The following is a 23564-nucleotide window of genomic DNA, read 5'->3' as shown; positions in this document are numbered from 1 at the left end:
AACTGTAAATAAAAATTTTCTTGTTTTCAAACATTGTTTTTACATTAAAATACTATTTGGACTGGGACACATGGGGGTACATGTTTACAAATGTGAATTTATACATATTTGATTGACTGTCTGTCTTATGGATGTCATTGGCACCTTACAGTTCCACACTTTGTCATTTTGTTCATGGTTTTGCTTAGGGCTCTGCCTGGGCAGTCAAAGAACATAATTTCTTGTATCCTTGTTAGATGTCCATATGCAGATTTTGGGGTTTTGAAAGTATTTTTGACCTGACAAAAGTTTTAATGTACAAATGAGTAAACTTGACTCTTTTGGGGGAGGGCAGGGGCACAAGGGGAAGTGGCTGATGGATTTTGAGTTGGTTTGGGGGGTTTTTGCCCTTTCAAAGACTGACTAAGCTGTGTTATCTTAACTGACTGAATAGTGCTTCTCTCCTCTTTCCAGTTCAATGTAGTGGCATGGATTTGTGTGATTATGATTCAGTTCTTTGTTGTGTGCCTTACTGACTATTGCAGTGGGACCTGTTTGCTGGCTTCACATGAAGTAGAACATTGCTAACTGTATCTGGATATTTATACAAAATACTAATTGCATGTGTTGAATTTTTATATAAAGAGAAGAATATTTTTGCTACTTGTGCAAGAACTTCTGGCTGAATTAAGTGATTAAAAGAAGAGTGCATAATTAATGAATGAGCAAATATAATGTAATTCTTTCTCTCCAAAAGAAAAATCTATGCTAAAATTGATATTTTAAAAGCAAACAATTAAACATAAGACTTCCTTACTGCCCTTGGAATCTTCGAACAAGAGAGCCAAAGGAAATGCCTACCTTATGTTGTCATTGGAACAGCATTTATTTGAGGTTTCCTTAGGCCTCTTTTTTACCCTGCTAACTAAGCTTCGTGAGCAGTTAAAGTCTTTTTTCAAAGAAAAGTTATTTTTCACAAGAAGTACTCTGCTTTTGCAGCAATTTCTTTCTGTGCTTAAGTTTCTTCTAAAATTTTAATTCTTTTCTATACTTGTTGATAAACCTTTTTTTTAAATTCCTGCTTTATACATAGGGAAGAAGTGGTAGAAATAATACTTAGAATGACAAGGGAAGCCCTTAACAGGGCAGAACATAAAGCGTATGTACCTTGACTGATAGTATTCTGCTATAGCCATTAAACCATTCTTTTTCCCTTGCAAGATTTCTCTGAAATTTGTGCTATGAAATGATACCATAGCAATGAGGTTGGAGATGTACATATGTTGCTAAGAAACTACATGATCTGTTCTGGACCAGCCACTGTGGTAAAGTGGCTGTTTGGAGTTGTTGCATATGAAAAGGGCCACTTTAGGTGATGTGCGTTTTGCTCCACCGATTTCTGACCTGCAATGCTTGCCTTTGCAGATGGAACATGAGGATTTTGTAATGGAGGGGCATGGCAAGACTCCACCTCCTGGTGAAGAAAACAAACAGTGAGTCACACGTTTATTTAAAAAGGGCCTTACCGTAGTAAATGGTGTGAAGCACTCTCGTTTAAGCGTGCTGGGAGCATTGGTTGGTTGCTTAGTGCTCACCCTTTCGGTTCCTCAAATATCCACATATATATATAATAGTAGATGGTGGCTGGGAAAAAAAAAAAAGAGGCAGGATGTTGATTTGCCTTAAATGTAAAAGCATAGAAATATGCATTGCAATTTCAACACATGAATCAGAAATAGTTGTAAAAGGGATAATCATTCTGGAAGCTTGGCACTAACGTAGTAAGTGTGTACATGAAGTTTTTATACAGCTGCTCTTCACTGAAATAATGTGAAAAATTAAAGAACCAGGGCCTTCCTTTTGGTGTGCATGTGGCAGATTGGTCCTCTTTGAGCCTTATTTCTTTAGAATGCATTTTAATAAAAGATCAAAAATTACAAACAAAACGCTCTTTTGAGGATGAACAATATAAGATGCTGGTACACAGAGCTTTAGGGAAAGCAGCTTGATCAGAGAAGAAAATCACTGATTTCTGTTAGGAAAAGGCTTTTTCATATGATTTCAAACTGAAATCCAACTGGTTTGACTTTTTCCCTGGGTTTTTGTTCAGATAGGAAGAACAGAGCCTTATCCTAGAAGTACTTCAATGATGGCTGTATTCCATATTCTTTTCATTAGTTAATGCAATGGTAATTCAGTTTTGATACCATAATTATTTTTTTTTCTTTTCCTGTCATTTGGAGCAAACAGGAAGGTGGTCTTTGGAACATCTAGATCACAGAACTCTTTTTTTCCTAAGCCTAATTGGATATCTCCTCATGAGAATTTCTTGTTGATCTTCACTACACTTGTTGCAGAAAGGCTGGGATGTGGCTTGGGGTGAAGGTCTACTTTGCCTCCTAGATAAGCTGGCAACTGTAAGTGCACTGCATCTGTGACAGTGAGAAACCATTTCTGAGGCAGGCAAGTTGAGGTCAGCAGAGTTCTAATGCTGAATGTGCACATTCTTTCCATCATGGACATGAGCCAAACTTCTCAAAGTAATTGTTATTATTTCTATCTGTTCAGATTGAGCAACTTACTGTGGTACCAAGAGATACCAAAGTTGTTGAAGTAGAAACTTCAGAAAGTTCCAGAAGAAAAATTTGAGCAGAAATAAAAAGTAGGAGTTAGATTTCTGCTCTTCTGAATTGTTTCTTTATCTATCTAGTAGTTTAATGAAATACATTATCATAGTGAATAATATGAGGGATGTTGTGTTGGATTTGATATAGCCTTGTGTTTGTTAGGTGTCTTATTTTAAGTGCAAGTGGAAACTAGAATTACTTTGGAGTTGATCTGATTTTTAACTGGAGCTTTTCAAGTGGCTTGAAACATTATCTCTCTTCTTGAAATCTCTGGTTATTAAAGAATGTGAGATTAGTGATAGGCGGTATTTTTAATTTTTAACTAGTAAAATTGTGCTCAGGTGGCATCTGGAACCTTGTCATACAGATTCTGCTGTAGGAGTATCATTCTTAATAATATTTTGATTCAAGTCTAAAGGTGCAATTTTAGTAATGCAACAAAGAGATGAAGGTAGTTGTTTTATGCAACTAATAGTAGCATAATGCCAGCAAAATTCAATTGTGGGTATTGCTCTTAAATTTAAATCAATCACTTGAATATTTCTCAACCCACAGTATCAAATTTTCAGCTAACTAACAAAATTGTCTGCCTTGACAGAGTTTACCTCTTGTCGTAAGAGAAGGAAGAAAAAAATCTGAAGTTACTTCTTTGTATTATTACTTACTTGCAGTGGGGATTAGCTGGACATCAACATACTGGACTGGGTTTTTGAAAGAGGACAGAGAGGAACTCTGGAGCATCTGACAGAGGAGAAGCAGAGAAAGCTGTGTCTGTTTAGCCTTGAGATAAGAAAACTTGGGGAGGATATTATTATCATGTGTATAGGTATCTGATGAGGAGACTAAGGAAGATGGAACCAAATTCTTCACAGTGGGGCCATGTGGAGAGGCCAGAAGCCATTGGCAGGAACTGAAATACAGGAAACTCCACTCAAACACAAGGGAAAAAAATTTTCTTTTTTTAATGTTAAACATCATCAGACCTTTAGAAGAGGTTACCCAGAAAAGTTGTGCCTTCATAGCCCTTTAAGTGACTGAAAACTCGGCCAAGCACAACCCTAATTCTACTTCAGCCTGCTGTAGTTAACCATGCTTTGAGCAAAGGCATGGTTATCTCTGATTATCCCAGAGATCCCATCCATCTGCAGTGATTCTGTGATTTGGTGTACCCATGTCTACTGTTGTCCTCCTAGTTGGCTTGAAATAAAATTGGAGTTTGTTAGTGAAAGGTACATTCTAAGTTTGAATGTAGAGTCTCTAATTCAAATGTTCTCTACAGAAATAGCTGATCCACTGAAGATGTTTCCTTCCCTTTCCAGCTGTCCTTAGACTTAGTAGAACTTACTGCCTCTACAGCTATGCAGATGGAATGGTTTTTCTTTGACTGCTTCTAATTTACTTTTCAGGCAAGTTGGCCATTGTAATTTAATTGCCTTTCATTAGGCAGCCTGATCTGGGTAGCTCTGCACTGACATTACTGAGGAAGTGTTCAGAAGGTATGGTTTTAGCATGGGAGTGAACTTGCACCAGAGTTCCACAGTAGTCTGCCACTGTGACCTCCTAGGAAAGCCCTGCAAATTTCTTACTATTTATCTGCATTTCTATGGGCTCAAAGCTTTACTGGACAATGAAAGAACAGAAATAAAAAGATGCTTCTGAGAGACTTTCAGTGGATGCAATAGTTCTTACCTAGCATGCACTTTCAGTGGATGCAATAGTTCCTACCTAATTTCATGTGAAATTTCCTTTGCTAAAGTATAGCTTCAAAACTGAATATAAGGAACCAGCATCCATGGATGATTTCTGGCACTTTATGAAACAGATTATTTCCCCAGTTTGACTCGGGGATAAAAACTTGGCATTTTTGCCTTCTAGTATTAAACAAACACACACACAAAAAATGCGAACAAACCCAGCAACAACAAACAACCCTGCTGCAATGTTGTGTGCCTTTTTTCTGCTGTACTGGACAGTTCTTTTGGACAGATACTGAAGTTACAGCATTTTAAGATTTTTAATTGAGCTGTAGGTGATACCTGAGAAGTGCTGTCTTCTGATACCAGTCACCTTTATGGGAAGGAATTAGCTGGTTAAACTGTATACAAGGGCTTCAGAAATCTTCAACTGATCTTTTACAATATGGATAAAATTTATTTCAATTTAAACTAATTATGAGGAAGTTACCTATTTAACATCCTTAGTACAAGTGAGAAATAGAATGGCCACAGTCATCTCAGTCCTGTGAAAGATTTGCAGTTTATGTGCAGTGCATGTGTCATGGTTGTGCAACAGCCAAGTGATTTATGCTAAAAGCTGAACTTCAGAAGAAGTGAGCCTGCTGGGGCTGCTGGAGCGGATCCTGGCCATCTCACACCGTGCTCCTGCTCTGGCTGAGGGCCAGTGACTCCTTGATAAATTGTTACTTCCCAGTTTTTATGTACTCTGTAACCTTCTCCCTTCTTAGCTGTCTGGCATGGGATATAACTGTATGTTATGCTTAGTCATATAATTTTCTTATGTGGCTAATATGTTTGGTAAGAAACCCTTTTCCTTCCTTCCTTCCCAATGAAGAAAGATGTCATTATGTTTAATTACAGGTGAACATTTTGTTAGAGGTATTCTCTCATATTTTCATCCATTACAAAGAGGTTGACCTGAGCTGGCATGCTTAGGTAGTAAATATTATCTAACCCCACAAAATACTTACATTTTAGATGGCAGAAGCCTGTAGTGCCCTTATCAGTTGTAATAGGGCTTTTACTTTGCTACTGCTGGAGCAAAGATTAAGAGGCAAATGGGATCCAGAAACATCTTTCCAAAACAGTCAAACTTCTGTTGATGAGCATGGGGCAGGAAGAAGAATTCTGATGAAGTCCTTAAATTGAGGTTCTGCTCCTAGCTCTAGCAGCATTAATTAGCAACTCTGCTTGTGCTAATAAATTACCACCTGCTGTCACAACCAGAAATGTATGCACCCTAATGAGTGAAAGGGACTGGGTAATGAAAAACTACTCCTCTTTATAAGATAAATGTAAGTGTTTTACTCTTCCTAACTGGCACATGGAGAGGTCTGTTTGACAGTAGCTGTTCAGACAAAAAGTGAGCCAAGTTCATACTCACATTTAGTAGGACGGTAAGCCAAGCTGCTACTGCTGTTTGAAGTGCCTCAGCTGGCTATTCCTTACCTGCTGTTTTGTAGTAATGGGAGAGAAAATTCTTCAACTGTCTTGGCAATTTGTACATCTGGAAGTGATTCACATTTTAAGAAAGGTATCAAAATAAGATAATTTCTGTAATTTAGAAAGTGTCATTGGTTAGACCTACTGAATGGGCTTTTCTCTGGCTTGATAGTTTAATATACTGATTCTGAGGCAAGGGTTTTTAATGAAGCCCTCCAAAATTGCAGTAATACCAGGATGAGATTGGAACCACTGAGCATCACAAAATTGTTTAACATTTGGTAATAGTATCTTATTTTTCTTTGACATTTCAGCAGGAAGGTTCAATGTCTTCACAGATTTGTGTGACACTACAGTTAAAAGAAAATAGTAGCTAAATTGGCCTAACCTGGAAACAGGAATTACAGACTCCAAAAGCCATCTTGTCCAGTACTGTGTCCAAAGAGGGGGGATGGGATGGAGGGGCCAGTTTGAAGGTTAGATTTAACTTCTGAGTTGTATCAAGCTTCTCAGGTTTATTCGAGAGCTTTTCTGGACAGTCTGTTGCAATATTAATCACCCTCACAGTGAAGAAAATTTCCTAATATTCAGTAAGAATTTATGATCATTGCCTTTCATCTTTGAATGTGTGTATCTGAACGTGGCCCAGTCTTCATTAAAACTTACCCCTGTGTTCACCTTTACAGCAGACTAGCTCCCCCCTCCCCCTGGCTTAGTTTTGCTGTGGGCAAACTAAGTGAAATCAAGAAGCCAGTTTACAGGCCAGTCTTTGTTTTCAGCAGCCTGCTATGTCAGGGGCACATGTAAACATCACTGCTTCAATGGCACAAAAGAACCAATCTTACTCTTCTATGGTGTTGCTGAAAACTATAAAATGGCTGCAGTGGTATATCCTGAAGTTGTCTGGTTTGGCTGGTGACAATGATAGACATTGTTATGAACTGCTGCAGAGTTCTTTTGAACGGTTGAAATTCCACGTGGTCCCTAGCATAGCTTCTGTTCCTTTGGGATAAAACATTGTTCTTACCAAATGTAAGCAGTTAGCTAAAAGCTTGTGTAACAGGGGATTTGTTTGATGTTTTAAGGACATTCAATATTACAGAAGATATTGAGGCTTGCCTTGAGTGCCATTACACTTTTTAAATTTACTGGCAGTACTGACCTCAGCAGAGGCTGGTTTTTGTCAGAAGATTCATGCTCTGATTTTCAAAGTAGTATCCAGATCCTAATTCAGATTATCTACTTAGTTTTGAGGTACCTAAATTTGCGTATCAACCCAAATTCTGTGAAATGAATGGCAATTCATTATTTCTTGAATTACATTCAAGAATTATGTAAAGGCATAGCTGTCTTTATATTGCTGGTTGTTCTCTGTGTGTAGAATAACTAGCCCATCAAAGAAATGTCCCCAAACATTTAAGTCCTCTGCCTGGGATCCTAACAAGTCCCCACAGGGAGATGTGGGATGTCTGTGTTGGCCATGGCAGACCTCTCTGCTACAGGCTGCTGCAGTTCTGTTTGTGTGTCAGACTGGGCTTCAGAGCCAGTGGTAACTCAGGCTTGCTCTGATACTGGCATGTCAGTAGGAGAGTTCTAACTTCTTTCTTTTATACCCTTAGAGATTTGATAGGGTATTTAAGGGTGTGAGATCATTAAACTAAAACCAAATGAAAACTGGTCCAGCTAAGGATTAAGGAGTATTTTCATCACCTTCCTACTATACAGATGTTTTTAGTCCATACAGTGGAGTGAGTGACAGGACAGTTTGCATTTGAAGGCAAGTTTACCTGTGTGTTTAATGGGCCCTGAGGCATAGAGAAAAGAATTGTCCTTTGTTTTGCAATTGAGTAGGTAGAAATGAACAAGACAGGAGCGAAATCTGTATCTGTAGAGGCAGCTGTGTTTTAGCTTGACTTGTAAGTCAAAAAAGTTACAAAAGCTGACTTGCACCCTTACAATGTAGTACTTCTGAACAATATGCGGAATTTATACACAAGCACTTTAAAATGGCAAAAGCTTCATTGTCTTCCAGATTTTACTAGTTCAGTATTATAATTAAATGTTTTGAAGTTTTTGTACTTAAAATTAGAAGTATTACCCACAGGAAGACTCTTGTCTGAGTATTCTAAGCAAAGCTATCTTAAAATTAGGCATTTGCTTCTGAAAGTTAGACTTGAAAAGGCTTTCAGTTATCATTTCATGATTTTTAAGACTCCACATTTCATGTCCTCAGTGATTTTATCTTTTCTTTTTTTCCTTTAAAATCATGAACAAATACAGTCCTTTCATACACCTCAGCTAGCCTACAGCTTCATGTACTGCTGTTTTGCAAGTATTTTCTTAATATGTGGAAAGAAACGGAAGCCAGATGAGCAACCGTTAAGGAAAAAAAAGGAAGTCACACAGAAAATGTCAACTTTGGAAGTGAAGTTCCCACTTGTTATCACAATGTGTTTAGTCTACACCGCTGCTGGAATATTGAGAGAGGAAAATATTTTGGGCAGTGTACATTCTAAGCGTGAATGCTTTGGCACTTCTTTGCTGAGGATTTTATGCTGCTCTCTTCCAGATGTCTTGTGGTGAGAAACAGGCTAGTTTGTTTGGGCTCTCCCCACACCCCAAGATCTGCATTTGTCCTGTTAGGAAGTGCACAGAGCCTGCTTCTGAATTTGCAGTCTGATCTGATCAAGAGACTGCTTCACACTTGCCTTAGTGAAAATATATTTCCCTTCTAGATTGCCTGATTTTGTGAGTATGATATACTGCAAAATACCCATAGGGTCATGTATCCTTGATACTTTGATTGTTATCTCTAGTTATTCCAGTTAGTAGTAATTGTGATTGCTAGTGGAATGGAGGATATCCTGATTTTGCTACTGTCTTACAGAGCTTACTGTACTTTAAAGGGGAGAGTATTTGCATACTGATCAAATTCCTAAAATCCCAAAGCCTCTGTATTCCAGACACCACCACCCACTTCTCCACCTACTCCTGTCCTCTAGTCCCTTTCTAGGAATTCCAGGAAAAACTATCTGCTGGACACTCTATTGACATCCGGAGTTCCTTGTCCAAGGAGTTGGGGGCTTTTAGGTCTGTTTGATTAGTGGCTGTTCCTTTGTTCGCTCTCCCAAAGTTGCCAACTTCCTCAGGAGGTGCTGGGATAACTGCCCTCCAATATATCATTTATATGGGTGGTTGAACATTGCTCTCTTTTCAGCATTTTGTTGCTATTTAGATGGCAGCTCTTGGATGACACCTACCATGGGAGTCAGTTGACAGACTTAAAGAATAGCAAGCAAAATCATCTAAGGTGTAGTGGTAGACTTGGCAATGCTGGTTGATGGTTGGACTTGATGGTCTTGAAGGTCTTTTCCAACCTAAATACGATTCTAAAATGGGCTTTTAATAATTTTGAGTCCTGTCTAAATTAGCATTTTGTCTATATTCTTAATGTAAAAATACAGTTTAGATGAATTTCTGTAGTACCTACGCCAAGTTAGTGCCACTAATTTTGATTTGCTAAGGATTTAGTTTTTGGACTGCTAGCACAAGTCAGTGGCATCATAAATGTGTATGAATTACAGTCCTAAAATTTTTTCCCCTTTTTGCATCAAATTTAAGATGCTCACTGCTTTTTTCTCTGCTTCATTCTCTCAAAAAAAAAATCATCAATTTTTTGGTATTTTTTGTTTGTATACCCACAATGGTTAAATGGTTGACTCTTCCTTTCAAGGAGATGAAGGAAGGAAAGGGGAAAAAAGCACTACTGCTTTTATGTTATGTAAATGAGTTTGTGATGTCTTTTTGTTTGTGTGGAAAAAATAGGAATTTTGATGACTATGTACTGTGACTTAGGTATACCAGAGGTTAAAGTAGAGACAGGTAAATGGTCACAGTTCTAAGATGCAGATGCCTTGATGAAGTGACCATTATTGGTTAAAGAAAAGGAGGTAAGGAAAAAAAACAAGCTCTTTATTTCCATGGAAAAGATATTACTTACTTTGTATGACTAAAAATATTGTATTGTGTGGTAAACATGGTATGAATTAAAAACTTGTTTACAGAGATATTTTGCAGGTCTTAAGCTGCATTACTCCTCTGGCATGCTGTGATCTGGAGAGCTGCTATGATTTCTTTTTCTCCTACCTAAATAGATTGAATTTGCTGGACTCTTTGCCCTAAGTCAAAGTTGTTAATATTTGGGAGTCATACTGGTTTTTGGGTTACTGCATGCATTTGAATATTTGTGACAGTTACAGCTTGTAGAATTTTCTGCCTGGATAGCCAGCTGTTCCTTTCCTGACATTTCAAACTGGAGGACTATACATGAAGGCAAATTACTCAGGGAAGATGTTCAAGTCTCTTGGAAAGATCCATTTACAGATTTTTGCAGCACTAAATAGTGCTTTATTAAAAAAAAAGTCAAATTAGGGAAATCCTCTCTTACAGTAATCCACTCAAAATACATTCTTTTCATATTCTGCTTTTACTTTTGGTGTTTTGTTTTGGTCTGGCTTGCTTTTATTATTATTATTTAACTTAGCATATTATGGTTCCTTTAATGAGAACAAAGGAAAATGGGTTGGTGCCAGCTTCAACCAAGATGCCAGAAATTCCTTTGCTCACAAGGTTTCCGGCCCAGTGATTGAACTCCCCATGCTAAAACTAAAGACAAGTTAGAAAAATTTGTAGCAAGATAGTGGGCTATCTCACCAAAAATAAATTTAAAAAAACTCAAAACAATAAAAACCACTAAGCACAGCACAGCCTCTTTTTAGCTAGGAAAAAAAAAAAGACTGAACTAGAATAAGACTTCCAGTCCAAAAATCTTCCTTGTCTTTTCTGATATATCCTAAAAGTATTTGTAAGAAATCTGGTTTTAGTGGAGTTTAGGAGCATGTCTAAAGGCACCGTATAAAGAAGGGGTCCTGTTGTGGTAAAGTTCTTGTAGACATGAAAGAAGTTTTTTCTTAAATATTCTATCCTGGTCAGATGAAAAACTTGCTGGTTTTTTTTAAATTTGTAAAGCTCCAAGGCTTAAACAGGGTGAAGGAAGGCTTTAATGAATGAAATTACTATTCCTTTTGAAATTTGTAGTAACAGCAATGGTTGATGGAACGTCAGTTGGATCAGTCATGTAACTGGCATGGCAATTTGCATGCTGTAAATAACAATTAGAAAGCAACATTTGCTGTGTCTGTGGCTAGGATGGCATATTATACCATTTCTGTGAACGTCTGTTTATTTGAAAGATGCGTGGAAGTGTTTGAGGCCAGGCTGGATGGGGCTTTGAGCAGTCTGCTCTGGTGGAAGGTGTCCCTGCCCACAGCAGAGGGGTTGGAGCCAGATGATCTTTAAAGGACCCTTCTGAGCAAAACCATATTTGGGATATGAACCAATATGAACATTCTGTGATTCTCTTTTCACTCTCATTCATATAATTGCATTAAACAGATAACTGTCTCCCATTTCATTGATATTTTGGCAGTTTATAAGATTTTAGGAACCTGTTAGGATAGGACTATAGCCTTCAAAATCAGCTTCTGGGTTGATAATTAGCAGGTTAAAGAAATTCTAAGAATATTAATCTACACAAATTTTGTTGCATGTAATGTTACTGGAAAGTACTTATTTTATGTCCGAGGATATGGATATAAAGACTTGATCAGCATTTAGATGTAGATAATCATGGGCAGGAGATGATCTTGGGGGTCAATTCTTTCAGTTCCTACAGTAGTTAAGTCTCATGCAATGGCTTTTCATGTTTTTATCTTTCCCAAATAAGTTTGGAGTCTGTTGTCCAGTTCTGGTCAAGTGAGGCAGAGAAGCAAGAAACTATAATACAATTATCCATATATTAAACTTCTGTAGCTTCCTAGAGAAGAGACCAAAATTGATTTCTCCACTAACAGAAGGGTTTCAGGACAAGACAAATAATTATCTGTTCTGCTTATGTCTTCTAACAGCTAATCATGTGTGTGTTTTGGGATTAGCTGCAGTATATGCTAGTTTTTGCCCAGACACTGAAAGAGGCGAAAACAATTTATGGGAAGAGCTCTGCATAGAGCTCAATATGCTGTTAGAACCTTGGCATCAAAGGAGAACTGGCTGTGCAGGAAGCTGGGATTAGTGTGGAAACTAGAGGTGCAGTGATGTGTGACAGAGATTCGTAGGAAATGAGCTTTCAGTTCTGTTGTTCACCCAACAACTTTGTTAAAAGGCAGATTGAAAGCTTTCTCTTTCTGCAGTCTGGAAAGGGCATTTGGGGAATTGAAGAAGTGGAGGCTTAGTGGTAGATTATTTATAGGCTGAACAGTGAGGGAAAGTATTGCAGCAGATTGAGGAAAAATTAGGTGGAAAAACGAGTGTTTGCAAAATTTGGTGAATAAAGTTTTCCTTCTGACTCATTATCTTTTCCTGAGTACTTCATTAATGTATAGGATCAGAACTTGGCTTGGGCTTAAAGTCATGTGTCATTCTTAAACTGAAGTTTTCAGACCTTGTATTCTTTCTTTTGTTCCTGGCAAAATATGAATGAGGTCTGAGCTTAGTATGACTCCAAAGCAGTGTTGCAATACAAGTTTTGAATAATAATAGTAATAATAATCCCTAAAATGTGTTGATAAGTGCCTTTGTGTAAGGGATGCAAAAGCTTCTGTAACCTTTTCAGAAACCAAACAAGCTTTTCCTTTGTTGGATGCTTTTAGTAATGGTATTTTTCTCTGAAGAAACTATTTACATTATACTTTTGATTACTGTCATTAAAAACCATTGCCAGTTTGGTTTTTACAAATTTGCAGCATAAAATATCTCACTATTTACTAAGTGTGGAAGGGTAGGACCCCAAAAACACCCCTAGTTTTCCTTACGGTGAGTGTTTTGTCCTTGAAAATTGTTTGAACACTTGAAAGTTTTGCACTCCTGAAGGCGAGGTCATCACTCTTGCACAATGGCTTAGGTGAAATTGCTGTGAAGACTGAAAAAAAGTATCTTGGTACAGCTAGAATTAGCTATCATCTTCAATTTTCAGAAGTGTTGGGCCTCAGCATCTCTAATTAGAGAAAATAATTTAAAAGTGATCTGAACCATCCAATATCCAGGACTGAGACTGTTTTTAATAGAAAAAATATTGTTTCCCTTGAAATAAACCATATGGTAGTTTTAAGAGCACACAATGAAAAGTTAAGACTTTTAATTCTATTTCTTAATTTATAGGGTTCTCTGCTTGCTTTTTATTATTAGCTATGACACATAGTCCTTGCATACATGTCCCTACCCTGAGTTATGCTTTTAGCCTGATCTCAGGAAAGGCAGGCACTTTTCTGATCCATTTTATCTTGAAGAGTTATGCTTGGTGGGACTGTAATCCCGAGCAGCTGGACTGCTGGGGACTGGCTGGGGAGCTGGTGAGTAATCTGTAATCTGCCTCCAATTATCTTGCATCTCTTGCTGCACCCCTGCTTCTGGGGTTGGGAGAGGGAGATCTGGAGAAATCAAACTGATGAGCTGCAGTAGGGTAGAGGGCACATAGGCTTCAGTTCACTTTGGCAAGAAAATCTGCCTTTTTTCCCTAATATTTGAGGAGTCAAACTTCAACAGCAGTAGAACGGACAGCTGGTGACAAGGCATTCATGCTATGAGAAACTTGTTAATATTTGAGGTTTCTGCAGAGGAGCTGTGTTAGGAGGAGATTAATTGACTTTTCCACTGTCATAGTATCAGCTATGAAGAACTTTCTGCGGAAAAAAATAAGTCTCATATTTATTGCCATGGGTGTATAGGCAGTATAAAAAGCTGAGTGGGTGAGGTCCAGTGTTGGGAGGATGAGGGTGCAGCCTTCAAAGTAGGACTTTGAGCCCAAACAAAATGCCAGCTCATGAAAGAGGGAGCTTTGCATATGGACTGGGATGAACTCAGATCCTTTTAAATCTGAGTAAAGAGCTACAGGTCAGACAGACTAGGTCTCCTTTTCGACAGCTGGAGGGTGTGGATGCCTCAGTTCCAGTGGACACTGGAGCATGTCTGTGTACATAATATTGGAGCCTAATTGCTTGATTCTTATTGATAGGTCATCAAAAAGAATGAGTTCTTACTAGAACCACAATACAGCTTAATATGAATTGGAAAACCTATTCCTCTCCTGTCTCAGTTGAGATACTAGTGCAGGGAATCCATGATTGTAAGCATCTCTCTTAACGTGCATGTATATGTCTGCTCATACTGGATACTGTCCTCAAAGGAGCACTGTGAGGCTTCATTAAAGATTTTAAAGTGCTTTATGATCCTCAGGTGGAAGGAGCTTAGAAATGAACTATTTGTAATCAGATAAGTTAGTAGCACATAACAAGGCTATAACCTATTAACATTGGCCATTAACAGCCTGTTGGCATCAGAATAATTAATGGTTAGGTTTTTGAAATGCAATTGCCCTCTGAAAAGGAAGGTGCAGGTTTTGGATATGCTGTGTGTACATTTATGCTCTACTCCACTGTTTTCTGAACTACTCTGATGCATAACAAACAAATAAAACTCAACAAGCTTCCCAAATCAAACAAAAACCTAAAACCTTTTTGTTAGCCATCTTAATCAATATGCCAACAAGAATAGGTAAAGAATTGATGCCTTTGAAATGGTAGTTTAGTGGAAAAAATTTTACTTAAAGATACAGTTATTCAAGATTTACCCATGCTAGCTTCTCTAAATATTTTTGGTTCACTAATAATTTGCTTACTTTCTGATTAAAAAAGCTTTGTCAATAGAACATTGGCAAGGTGAAATTTTATGGCAATTACTTCAACTTGGATACATAGCAACTCAAGTGAGTTCTTGCTTCTGAAAGTCACCACAGTATTATCATCTCCTTAAAGTAAAGGCTTCCAGGACTTCAGAATGGAGAGTTGGCAAACCCTAGTGAAGTTAAGAGGATTTATAGGTCTCAGTAAAACAATTTGGCTTTTGAGAAGAAATAAAATTGTCTGTAGCTTAATGCATACTGTCTTACTCAGTGTGAACATGCATAGAACATGTAGCTGCAGTACTTGATGTATTTTTTCAGGAGGGGATAGCTGTTTCATAGATGTGAATTTACATTTGCTTTTATGAAACTGTGTGAATGGGATGCCTAGCAGTTGGTTTGAATTTTGTCATTAGGAATTTAGAGTGACTGTGGTGTTCTCTTTGGGTTTTGCCACAAATAAGATGTTCCCTGAGTTTTCACCACATTTCCTAAATTGCTATGTTTGGATTAGAGCAGCCACAAAACACTCCAGTTTGCTACATCCAGCAGGGCAATTCTCTGCTCTGGTTTAGGCAGAGCAACCTGAGCAGTTATATCCAGCTGCTTCTGTTTCATTAAGTACCCCAGAATGCAACTGACATTAGCTACTGCCAGAGTTTGTTGAGCCTGCAGAGACAGATGGTCACAGTGCAGCCTGTAGTCCTGTTGAAGGAATCCTGTCAGTGGCAGAATCCCCGTCTGAGTTTCTGTATTTCTTATTATGAGGGTTGGAGCAAAACATGTCAGAACCAGAGCCACAGTAGCTTTCCATGGCCTCCTGCAGAGGCCAGTGACTTATGTTCAATAATAATACATACTAATAATTTTTGTTCTCATTCATAAGATGTGCAGCTTCTGCCCCCCCCTCAAATTAATTCCTTTGGAGTGCCCTCACATGGATCTCCAAGTTAGTTTCATTCCATGGTATTGTCATGAATGGGTGATTTAGATGCTTAAAGAATTCCTGTCAAAGGTATTGGCAAAAGCACCATGTCTGTGACAGAGTTCAAGATGTGTTTGGATAAAGCTCTCAGGCACATGGTGTGATTCTTAGGGTGGCTTGTGCAGGGTCAGGAATTGGATTTTTTTCCCTCCAGCTCAGAATATTGCTTACTACCTGGATGAAGCATAGCAAAGAAAATCAGATCACAATCAATTTGAAGAAATTCCTGCAGGGACTGGGAACACAAACAAAAAAAAGTAAGAGTGCAAAGGGTAAGGGAGACCCATTAAATCACGAGGTTCAGGGTGGACCCGCTTGCCTGACTTAGCCTCACACTTATCAGTAGTTTTATGTCTAAAGGATTTAGCAGCACTTAATCTTTGGCTATATAGAACAGAACGATTAAGTAGAAGGTAGTGTAAGCACAGCAGCAGTGTAACTGTAGGTCTGAGATGGCAGCATTCATACTTTACTTGCTGTAGCGTATTTAAAGCAATTTGCACACACCCAGACACAAAGTCTGTACCAAGGTGTACATGTTACAGGTTCTCCTGGTGTTCAGGTGTGTTTTGGCTTTTTTACGTTCTACATCGTTGCGGTGCATAACTGTACAGAATTAAAAACTTGTATATTTTAAGGGTTTGATGCTGAGGGTGCTCCTAAGAGCTTCCCGAGCGAGCTGTCAGCTCCCTCCCCAGGCATGGTTCCATTACAAAGTCAGCTCCAGCATCTCCTACCTGTGTTGGGCTGACTCAGGAGCAGGTCTCCTCACAGTAGGATCGTACCAATGTCACCATATCCTTTTGCTGAGCGGTATTCTTTACTGTTTCTGCACATTCAGGGTAACATCTGGAAACATCCCGCAGATATTTTTTTTATGTTACAAGATGCTGGGCTTCTCTGTTTCAGCTGCTGTTAGAGCAGTTATCTATGGAAATTTTTGGGAAGAGGCTGTGGAGTGTCTGCCTAATGGCTGAGTTGCAGCCTGAGACTTCAAGCCGGCAGAGACCGAGTTTGCTCTGCTGTCCTGCGGGTGTTCCTGTGTCTGGACCTTGATCTTGGGTTTATTCGTGCGTGTGGTGTGGGCAGTCCGCTTACAGCCTGGATTAACTTTGGTCTGAGCATGAACCTCCGGTCCTTGTGTCAGGAGGGCGTTGTGCTTAAAATGGGGGTTCCTGCAGGCGAGCGCTGGGGTCGGTGTTCCCGGTGCACCGCAGAGCAGCGCGTGTGGCTGGAGGGACTTAACATTCACCATCCGCCGCTTGTCGGCTCCGCAGCCCTAATGTGGAATTAGCATAATTCCTGGGTTTTTTTAGCCGGCTGCTGTTTTTTTAGCCGGTTTTAAAGAGCGCAGCTCCATCTGGGCCGCCCTCCGTACTCTCGGGGCTCCTCACTATACCCCCCTGGTGCGGGGCTCGGCGGGGGAGGCCGGCCCGGTGCGGGCAGGGCGCTGTCCCTTTAAGGCGGAGGGCGGGGCGGGCCCGGGCGGTGAGTGACAGCGCGCGCGGGGTCACGTGAGCCGCCCGTATTTGAAGGTCACAAAAAAGCTGCTTCCTTTAGAGAGAGCAAGAGGGAGCGAGAGGGAGGGAGCGAGAGGAGAGAGCGAGGGAGCGCAGCCAAAATGGCCGACGGAGCGTCTGCTGGGTTCTGAACGTTTGAAATTAAAAAAAAAAAAAGAGAGAGAGAAAGAAAATTAACAAAAAAAGGAAAAAAAAAACCTAAACAAAAAAAGCAAAAACACAAAACCATTTTTGGATTTTTTTTTTTTCATTTCCATTTCTACCTTGTATGCCTCAACTCGCTGGATTTAAGCACTGCTGCACTTTATGAGGTTAGTGGTACGTTTATGTTTTATTGTTTTTACCTATCAGTTGATTTCTTTAAGAGCCTGAGCTGACCGTTTCCATCCGTGGCTTGGCAGAGGTGTCTTTTCTAGCACAAAGACTTGCTTCAGATCTTGTCTGCTTGTACGTGTACGGCACTTTTAGTGGATTTTTTGGGTTTTTTAGAAGGAGCTCTCCGTACAAGTGCGGTGTGGATTTGGAAGATATTTGTAATTTAAAACACTTAGGCAAATTACAGAAGATCGTTTGTATTTTTCGAGCTGGCGAAGTACAAGATAGTGCTGAAAATCTTGTTTTATTTAAATAGAGGCTTTTTAAAGAGACATTTCTTCCCCACAGCACCCGGAGCTCTTAAATCTGCTGCAAAAATTTGCATGTATAAAACCGAGCTCGCATTCTTTCTGCTGCTGGGTCGGAGCGGGGCCGGCCGGGGCCGTGCCTTCCGCGGGCGCAGGGACGGAGGCTCCCGGCGGGGCCGGGGCTCGGCCGGGCCCGGCACTGCCGCCGCGGGGCTCCGCGCGGGCTCGGCCGGGCTGGCGGCCCGTCCGCCGTGCGCCAGGTACTCAGGAATGTGCGGGATGCTGCCACTGCCGGGCTTCTGTGTTCTACGGGAAGCAAGCGTTCATCTCCACCTTAGCGCAGCCCTTTGCCTACACTTACTTTCTCGCTTCCCCCCCACCCCCCCCCAGCCTTCTGTGTTGCTAAAAATTTAAATCCGAGTTATTTTTGCAACTCCCTCCAGAACCAAGCAGAAAATTAAAGGGAAATAGCTGGAGCTTGCTTTTTGAGAACAGGCCCCTCCTCCTGCATTGTAAGAGTGTGATGTAATGCTCCTTTCTGTGGGGTTAAATGAAAAAATTTCTGTGGTGGTGTACATTATATTTCACCCCTTCCTCACAGGCATTGCATTGTGATATTTTTTTGTAGCTGAACATGTAAGCAGCAGATAATTCTGCAAATAATCGTGTGAATGTACTCCACATTGCAGCGTATTAGTGTAGTGATTGTGGTTAGCAGATCAACTTTGTAAACCAACAAGATGGCTCGTATTTTATATTTCTTTGTGGCCTTACATGCATACAGTTAAACACAAATGGAGGAGACAGGTTTCAATAAGCTTATTGAAAATGTATCTGGTTGTTGTCATTATAGACTTGTATATCTTGGGACTTTTGTTTTCTGCACTGGCTAGCAAATATTCAAAATTATTCTGCAGTGTGTTGTTTCTCATGGAAATTAGGAGATGGTATCTTTGGAGTTTTCTTTTTTTAATTTTAAATTAGAGGAAGCTAATAAAAGAGAACTCTGCTCAAATTTTACGTAGTGTTTCTTGCTGGTAATTTCGGTCATTAAGCATTTAATAGTTAATACATGTGTTACTTCAGTTAATACATGAAGTAACACGTGCCCTTTGCTTAGGGTTAATGAACTTACTAGATTCCACCCTTATGTTACTGGCAGGTATCTGAGGAAATGCTCTAAAAACGTTCAGTGTCTTTGACATGATGTACCCTGATGGCTTTTGTTATTCAAGACCTTCTTGGGCTCTGTGGAGATCTGGATGTAGCTAAAATATGTTGAATCTACCTGTTGATGGACAAACAATAATTAGACATTAGAACCGTGTTCAAATGCAGTCTAAAGTAGAAGTATTCTCAGATTTGGTGCTTACTGGAAAGAAATATCAATTACTGCAATTTATTTGATAATTGCTGTAGAATGGGATGGAAGTAAAGAAAACCCAAGTTGTGTCCTGAGGTGGCAGTATTGTAGGATGTAGTCTTCTCAGAATCTGCACTTCAGAACAGTACTTGCCTTTTCTGTGTATTTTTTGCCTTCATGCCTTACTGCCTACATTGCATGCTTGCAGAATGTGTAGGTATTTGCACATGTAGCTTGATGGTTAAGGTGGTGGAATACAGGGTGGTTCCCAATAACTGCTACTGCTTCTAGCTACAGAAGCTGTTGTGGGTCCGACAAAAGGCAGCTATCGAGAATAATAGAAATCATTCCAATAAGGAGTCTGTCAAACATTTGAGCAGCTTTGTGAGACTGTAATTGTGAATAGGAAAGATCAATTAAAATAATTCCTGTTACAAATATGCTTTTGACCCATCAGATCTCACTGTGGGCTGTGTTGAGTGCTGTGCAGTCTGTGCAACCGTAGGATTTTAAGTGTGAATCTGGGCAATTCACAACGCTGTTTGTATTCGGTGCATTCCTGCAGTACAGCGGGAACAAAACACTTAAATTTGAGAGACCTGGCTTGAGTTGCAATTTCTAGATCAGTTTGAAGCTTACAGAAGCATGGGGGCAGGGGAAGTTTTTTTGCTTCGTTCAGTTTGCAGTGACGATGCTGAGTTCAGAAGCTTTATTAAATTTTTCTGTTTGCATTTGCACGTCAATTGTTGTTGGTATCTACAGGAATCACTCCCTTTCCAAAGCAGACTGTTTTAGTAGGTTGAAAGCTGCAGTGAAGTCTGTAGTCAGCAGAACCCCTGGAGATTTTTGCACTACATCTAAGAGATTCTTGAGAAATAATTGACAAGAAAAGCCTTATTACCATTGAGTTTCAATATACAGGAGTCTGCAGTTCTAATGGGAAAAAATTCAGGGAAAACAAGTGACTGAAAGATCAGTATGCTTAGTTTCAGTTGCTTTTCTTTTAGCCTCTCTCTCTCCTGCTGAGGAGGAAGAAAAAGAAACTTTGTTAGATCATGCAGTCATTGCCAGCTGATTTCAGCTGAACTTAACCTTTTTAAGATTTTTGTTTCTTACTTATTAATAGGTGGCTTAGTAGAGGAGAAAGTGTCAAATATATGAGGAAAAAATCCATAGAAATACAGTATTTCTGGAAGAGAATTTTTGTCCACAAGTTTCTTAGTACCCCTTTAGAAACTTGTCTTGCATCTTGAAACAGAGTTCTTTAATTCTGGTCATTGTGGATCTACATTCCTTTTGGACCAGGGTGGAAGGTGAGAAGTTTAACTTGCAGTTTATTTTGAACAATATTTCTTGGAAGCTGCACCCTTGGTACTCTCTTCAGCTGGTAGTAGTTCATCACTGAAAAGTTTCAGTGGTTTTTTGCTTTAATTGACGAGGAAACCGTCTACTGCCTTCCTAAGAGCTGTTTCACTTTGTTAAGTATTGGCTTCCTCTTTAAACAGCTCAAGATTGGAGGCAAGAAAATAAGATACATAGGATGTTTAGCTCCAAGGACCTGTATTTCATGTCCTGTCAAGGGAAGCAGATGTGAATATCAGGGTTCGAGTTTTGTTACCTTAGATTTCAAGTAGCTGAACTTTAAATATTGGGCTAACATTATTGCTCCAGAATTAATTATGTAAAATTCAGGTCAGATTAATACAAAGATGTATTTCTTCTGAAATCTTTAGTTGCTAATGTAATGCTAGCATGAGCAGTCTTACATGGTATGATTTCCTGTGCCATTTTTCAAATATTGGACAAACAAGTTGCTTGAAGTTGGGTGCCAAGGTAACAGGTTTTGGCCATTCCAGCATTGAAGGCAAATATGGAGCTATCATGGAGGTAAATACTATGTATTGAGAATATTTCTGTTTTGTTGTTGTGATGGTGCCATAATTGCTCTTTAGAAGACAGGAGGAATGGTGCCTTTTTGTATTTGTGGTGCTTTTCTGTATTGGTGGTGAATTCCAACTCCAGAGCTGTACATTCAGCACTTGTCACTGCTTAAGTTCTCCTTTACACATAGACTTCCTACTGAAGAACACAACAGGAGGGTTTGTGTTTTGTTTTTGTTTGGTTGGGCTTTTGTTTTGTTTTGGTGGGTTTGGGGTTTTTTTCTTGCTGAGACAGAACGTATATTCTGGGAGCAGCATGAATATATGGAAACCCTGTTTTTTGGGGGTTTTTTTTGTGCCATCAACAGACTTCTGAAGGGAATTCCTAATATTAATGGATATTGTTATTTTAAAGGCTGTTTTCCTGTCTGTGTACAGTATGCTGTCATTATAGTTTAGGGATGAAATGCTCTGCTGTTACTACAATTGTATATTTTCTAATAATTTCTTGGAAGTTGTATCTGAAGAACTGGTTCATGTGATATTTGGGTGTTATAGCCTGAGTAAATTTAAGGACTTCTCATTCAAAATATTGTACTTTAAAGACTACTTTTAATTAGCCTGCTTAGTCACGTGGGAAAACATAACACAAGATAGAACCCTTGGAGTTTTTTCAGATACCTAAGAGAAGATAGATTAATAAAACACAAGATGTACTTTAAAGGCAGAACAAACCCAAACAGGTTAAACATCATGGAAAAATGTGTGCTAATACATCTGGAGATAGTGAGGGCAGTTCTTTTAAAAAACCATAGTTAGTAAGAGTGAAAGTTGACTACTGCTCCTTACAGTGCTACCATTTGTGTCTGAACTCAATCAAATGGATGTTTGTATATTTTAGGCAGAGAAAATAATCTAAAAATACCTTGACACTGATAGGTGGAAAAATGCTTAAAAGCATAAAACATGTTTATATTAATAAAGACATGTGTTAAATTGAGACTTTTAGAAATGAAATGTGACACTGGAATTTACTACAGCAGAACTGAAACAAGGCATCAAGATACAATTGTGTTTGATTTCATGCCGTCAGGGGAGTTCTTCTGTTAGGATGGGATGTGTGGGGCCACATTTTAGCAGTGGGGGAGATCAACAGATTTTGAGGTAGCTTCAATAAGAGCAGCAAGAAGTAATACAGGGAGGTAGTCCAGCGAAAAAACGCCTCAGCTTTTTAATGCTTATTTTTATAGATACATTCTCTGCAAACAAAGAAGTAGTTGTCTAATTTGTGTCAGAAGAGCATCATTTTGATGTAGAGCTCCATTGTAGTTCGGTGTGCTTGAACAGCATAGTTGCTTCAGCAACTAAAAAGCAGAAAGACATGAATTTTTTAAATCAAGGTGACCATTCTTTTTTAGTTCCTTAAAACTACATTAAACCGCACTGTGCATGTTAAAATTATAAGGGAAGCATGCTCAACTTTCCCAGTGTGCTTACAGATGTAGAGTTAAGGCTCTCCTGAAATGCAGGTCTGAGTATAGCAGCTGAATTGATTTGAACGAAAGCAGAATATTGCCTTAATTTCTGAATCGGAGAAGAAGTACTTCTTTAAAAAATAAAACAGCAGGAAAATTACTTCTGGTATTCTCAGTGGGGTTCTTTTCCCCTTATTAAGCACAGCATTTGCTGAATAACATAGTAATAAATCTGCTGTCCAGTTGTAATCTCAGTGGCTGTTGGGCACAGCCTGTGTACATAGGAAAATGGCAAAACTTAAGCTGCAGTGAAACTGCTGGAATTGGGGTTTTTAAAATAGCTTTTGTAGATTCTGAGTTTTTTGAGCTAGTTGACCTATATGAAAATAAAAAAGGTTAAATGTATAATCTGTTAATGCCATTTAACCATTAATTAGAGTAGAGCTTAATTGTCCCATTTTACATGTGCTCTGTGGCAAGTATACACAAATGTGTTGTCATTCTGGTTCATTGTATGTTTGTGAACTTGGTCGAGCCTGAGCTATCCAGTTTTCCAGGACACAGTGTCCTGGGTCACTTAAACCTTCCTTAAAATAAGTCTTCAGTATTTTCTTCCACTTTTCCCCCCCTGGTTTGAATTTTAGTATTGTTAGTAGAAGACATTGCAACTTAATATTAGGGTGCTAATGTAGCGTTCACGCTCTTGTTGCAGCTTCTGTATTAGTATTTATATTTTTAATTGTATATAATTTTGCTTAAGCAATCATGCCAGATTCAGGGTCTGATTTAAAACACATTACTCTAATTCTGTATTGGTACTCTAGATATACTTGACTACAAAACAGCTTTCTTTGGCAAGAGGTTGGCTACCCCTGGAACTTCATCAGCTAAAGTGAAACTGAAATATTCTGATACATCACTTAGCCCGCGAAATATACAGCATGTTTGTGCTCAGCCTTTTGCTGAGCAGTTCATAGGGAGGATGATTTGATCACAACATACAAGTGAATTTTGGTATTATAATGCTTGGAAATCCTAATCTGGTAGCTCTTGCTGGATTTTTTTCAGGCTGTTCTGCTTCTTACTTGGAGAGAATTTGAGGACAATAAAAGTGAAAATGACTACCTTCTATATGCAGGGGAAGAGAGGTCAGAGGGTACCAAAACTTAGCATGTGTTTTTTTCCTAGCTTATTCCTAT

At 39.1% G+C, this 23564-nt stretch overlaps 1 protein-coding gene across 1 annotated transcript in view; it reads left to right on the top strand.

The window, feature by feature from the left end:
- Positions 1-23564, top strand: part of TNRC6B (trinucleotide repeat containing adaptor 6B) — a 119483-nt gene that overhangs the window by 33659 nt on the left and 62260 nt on the right. Inside the window, exon 4 of the mRNA XM_036401673.2 lies at positions 1405-1472. Within this exon, the coding sequence (XP_036257566.1) occupies positions 1405-1472 (68 nt within the window). The remainder of the gene's footprint in view (positions 1-1404; positions 1473-23564) is intronic.

Source organism: Molothrus ater, chromosome 5 (genome assembly GCF_012460135.2).
Source record: "Molothrus ater isolate BHLD 08-10-18 breed brown headed cowbird chromosome 5, BPBGC_Mater_1.1, whole genome shotgun sequence".
NCBI classification, from domain to species: Eukaryota; Metazoa; Chordata; class Aves; order Passeriformes; family Icteridae; genus Molothrus; species Molothrus ater.
Note: the sequence above shows the minus strand (reverse complement) of the source record. Positions and strands in the feature narration are given on the sequence as shown.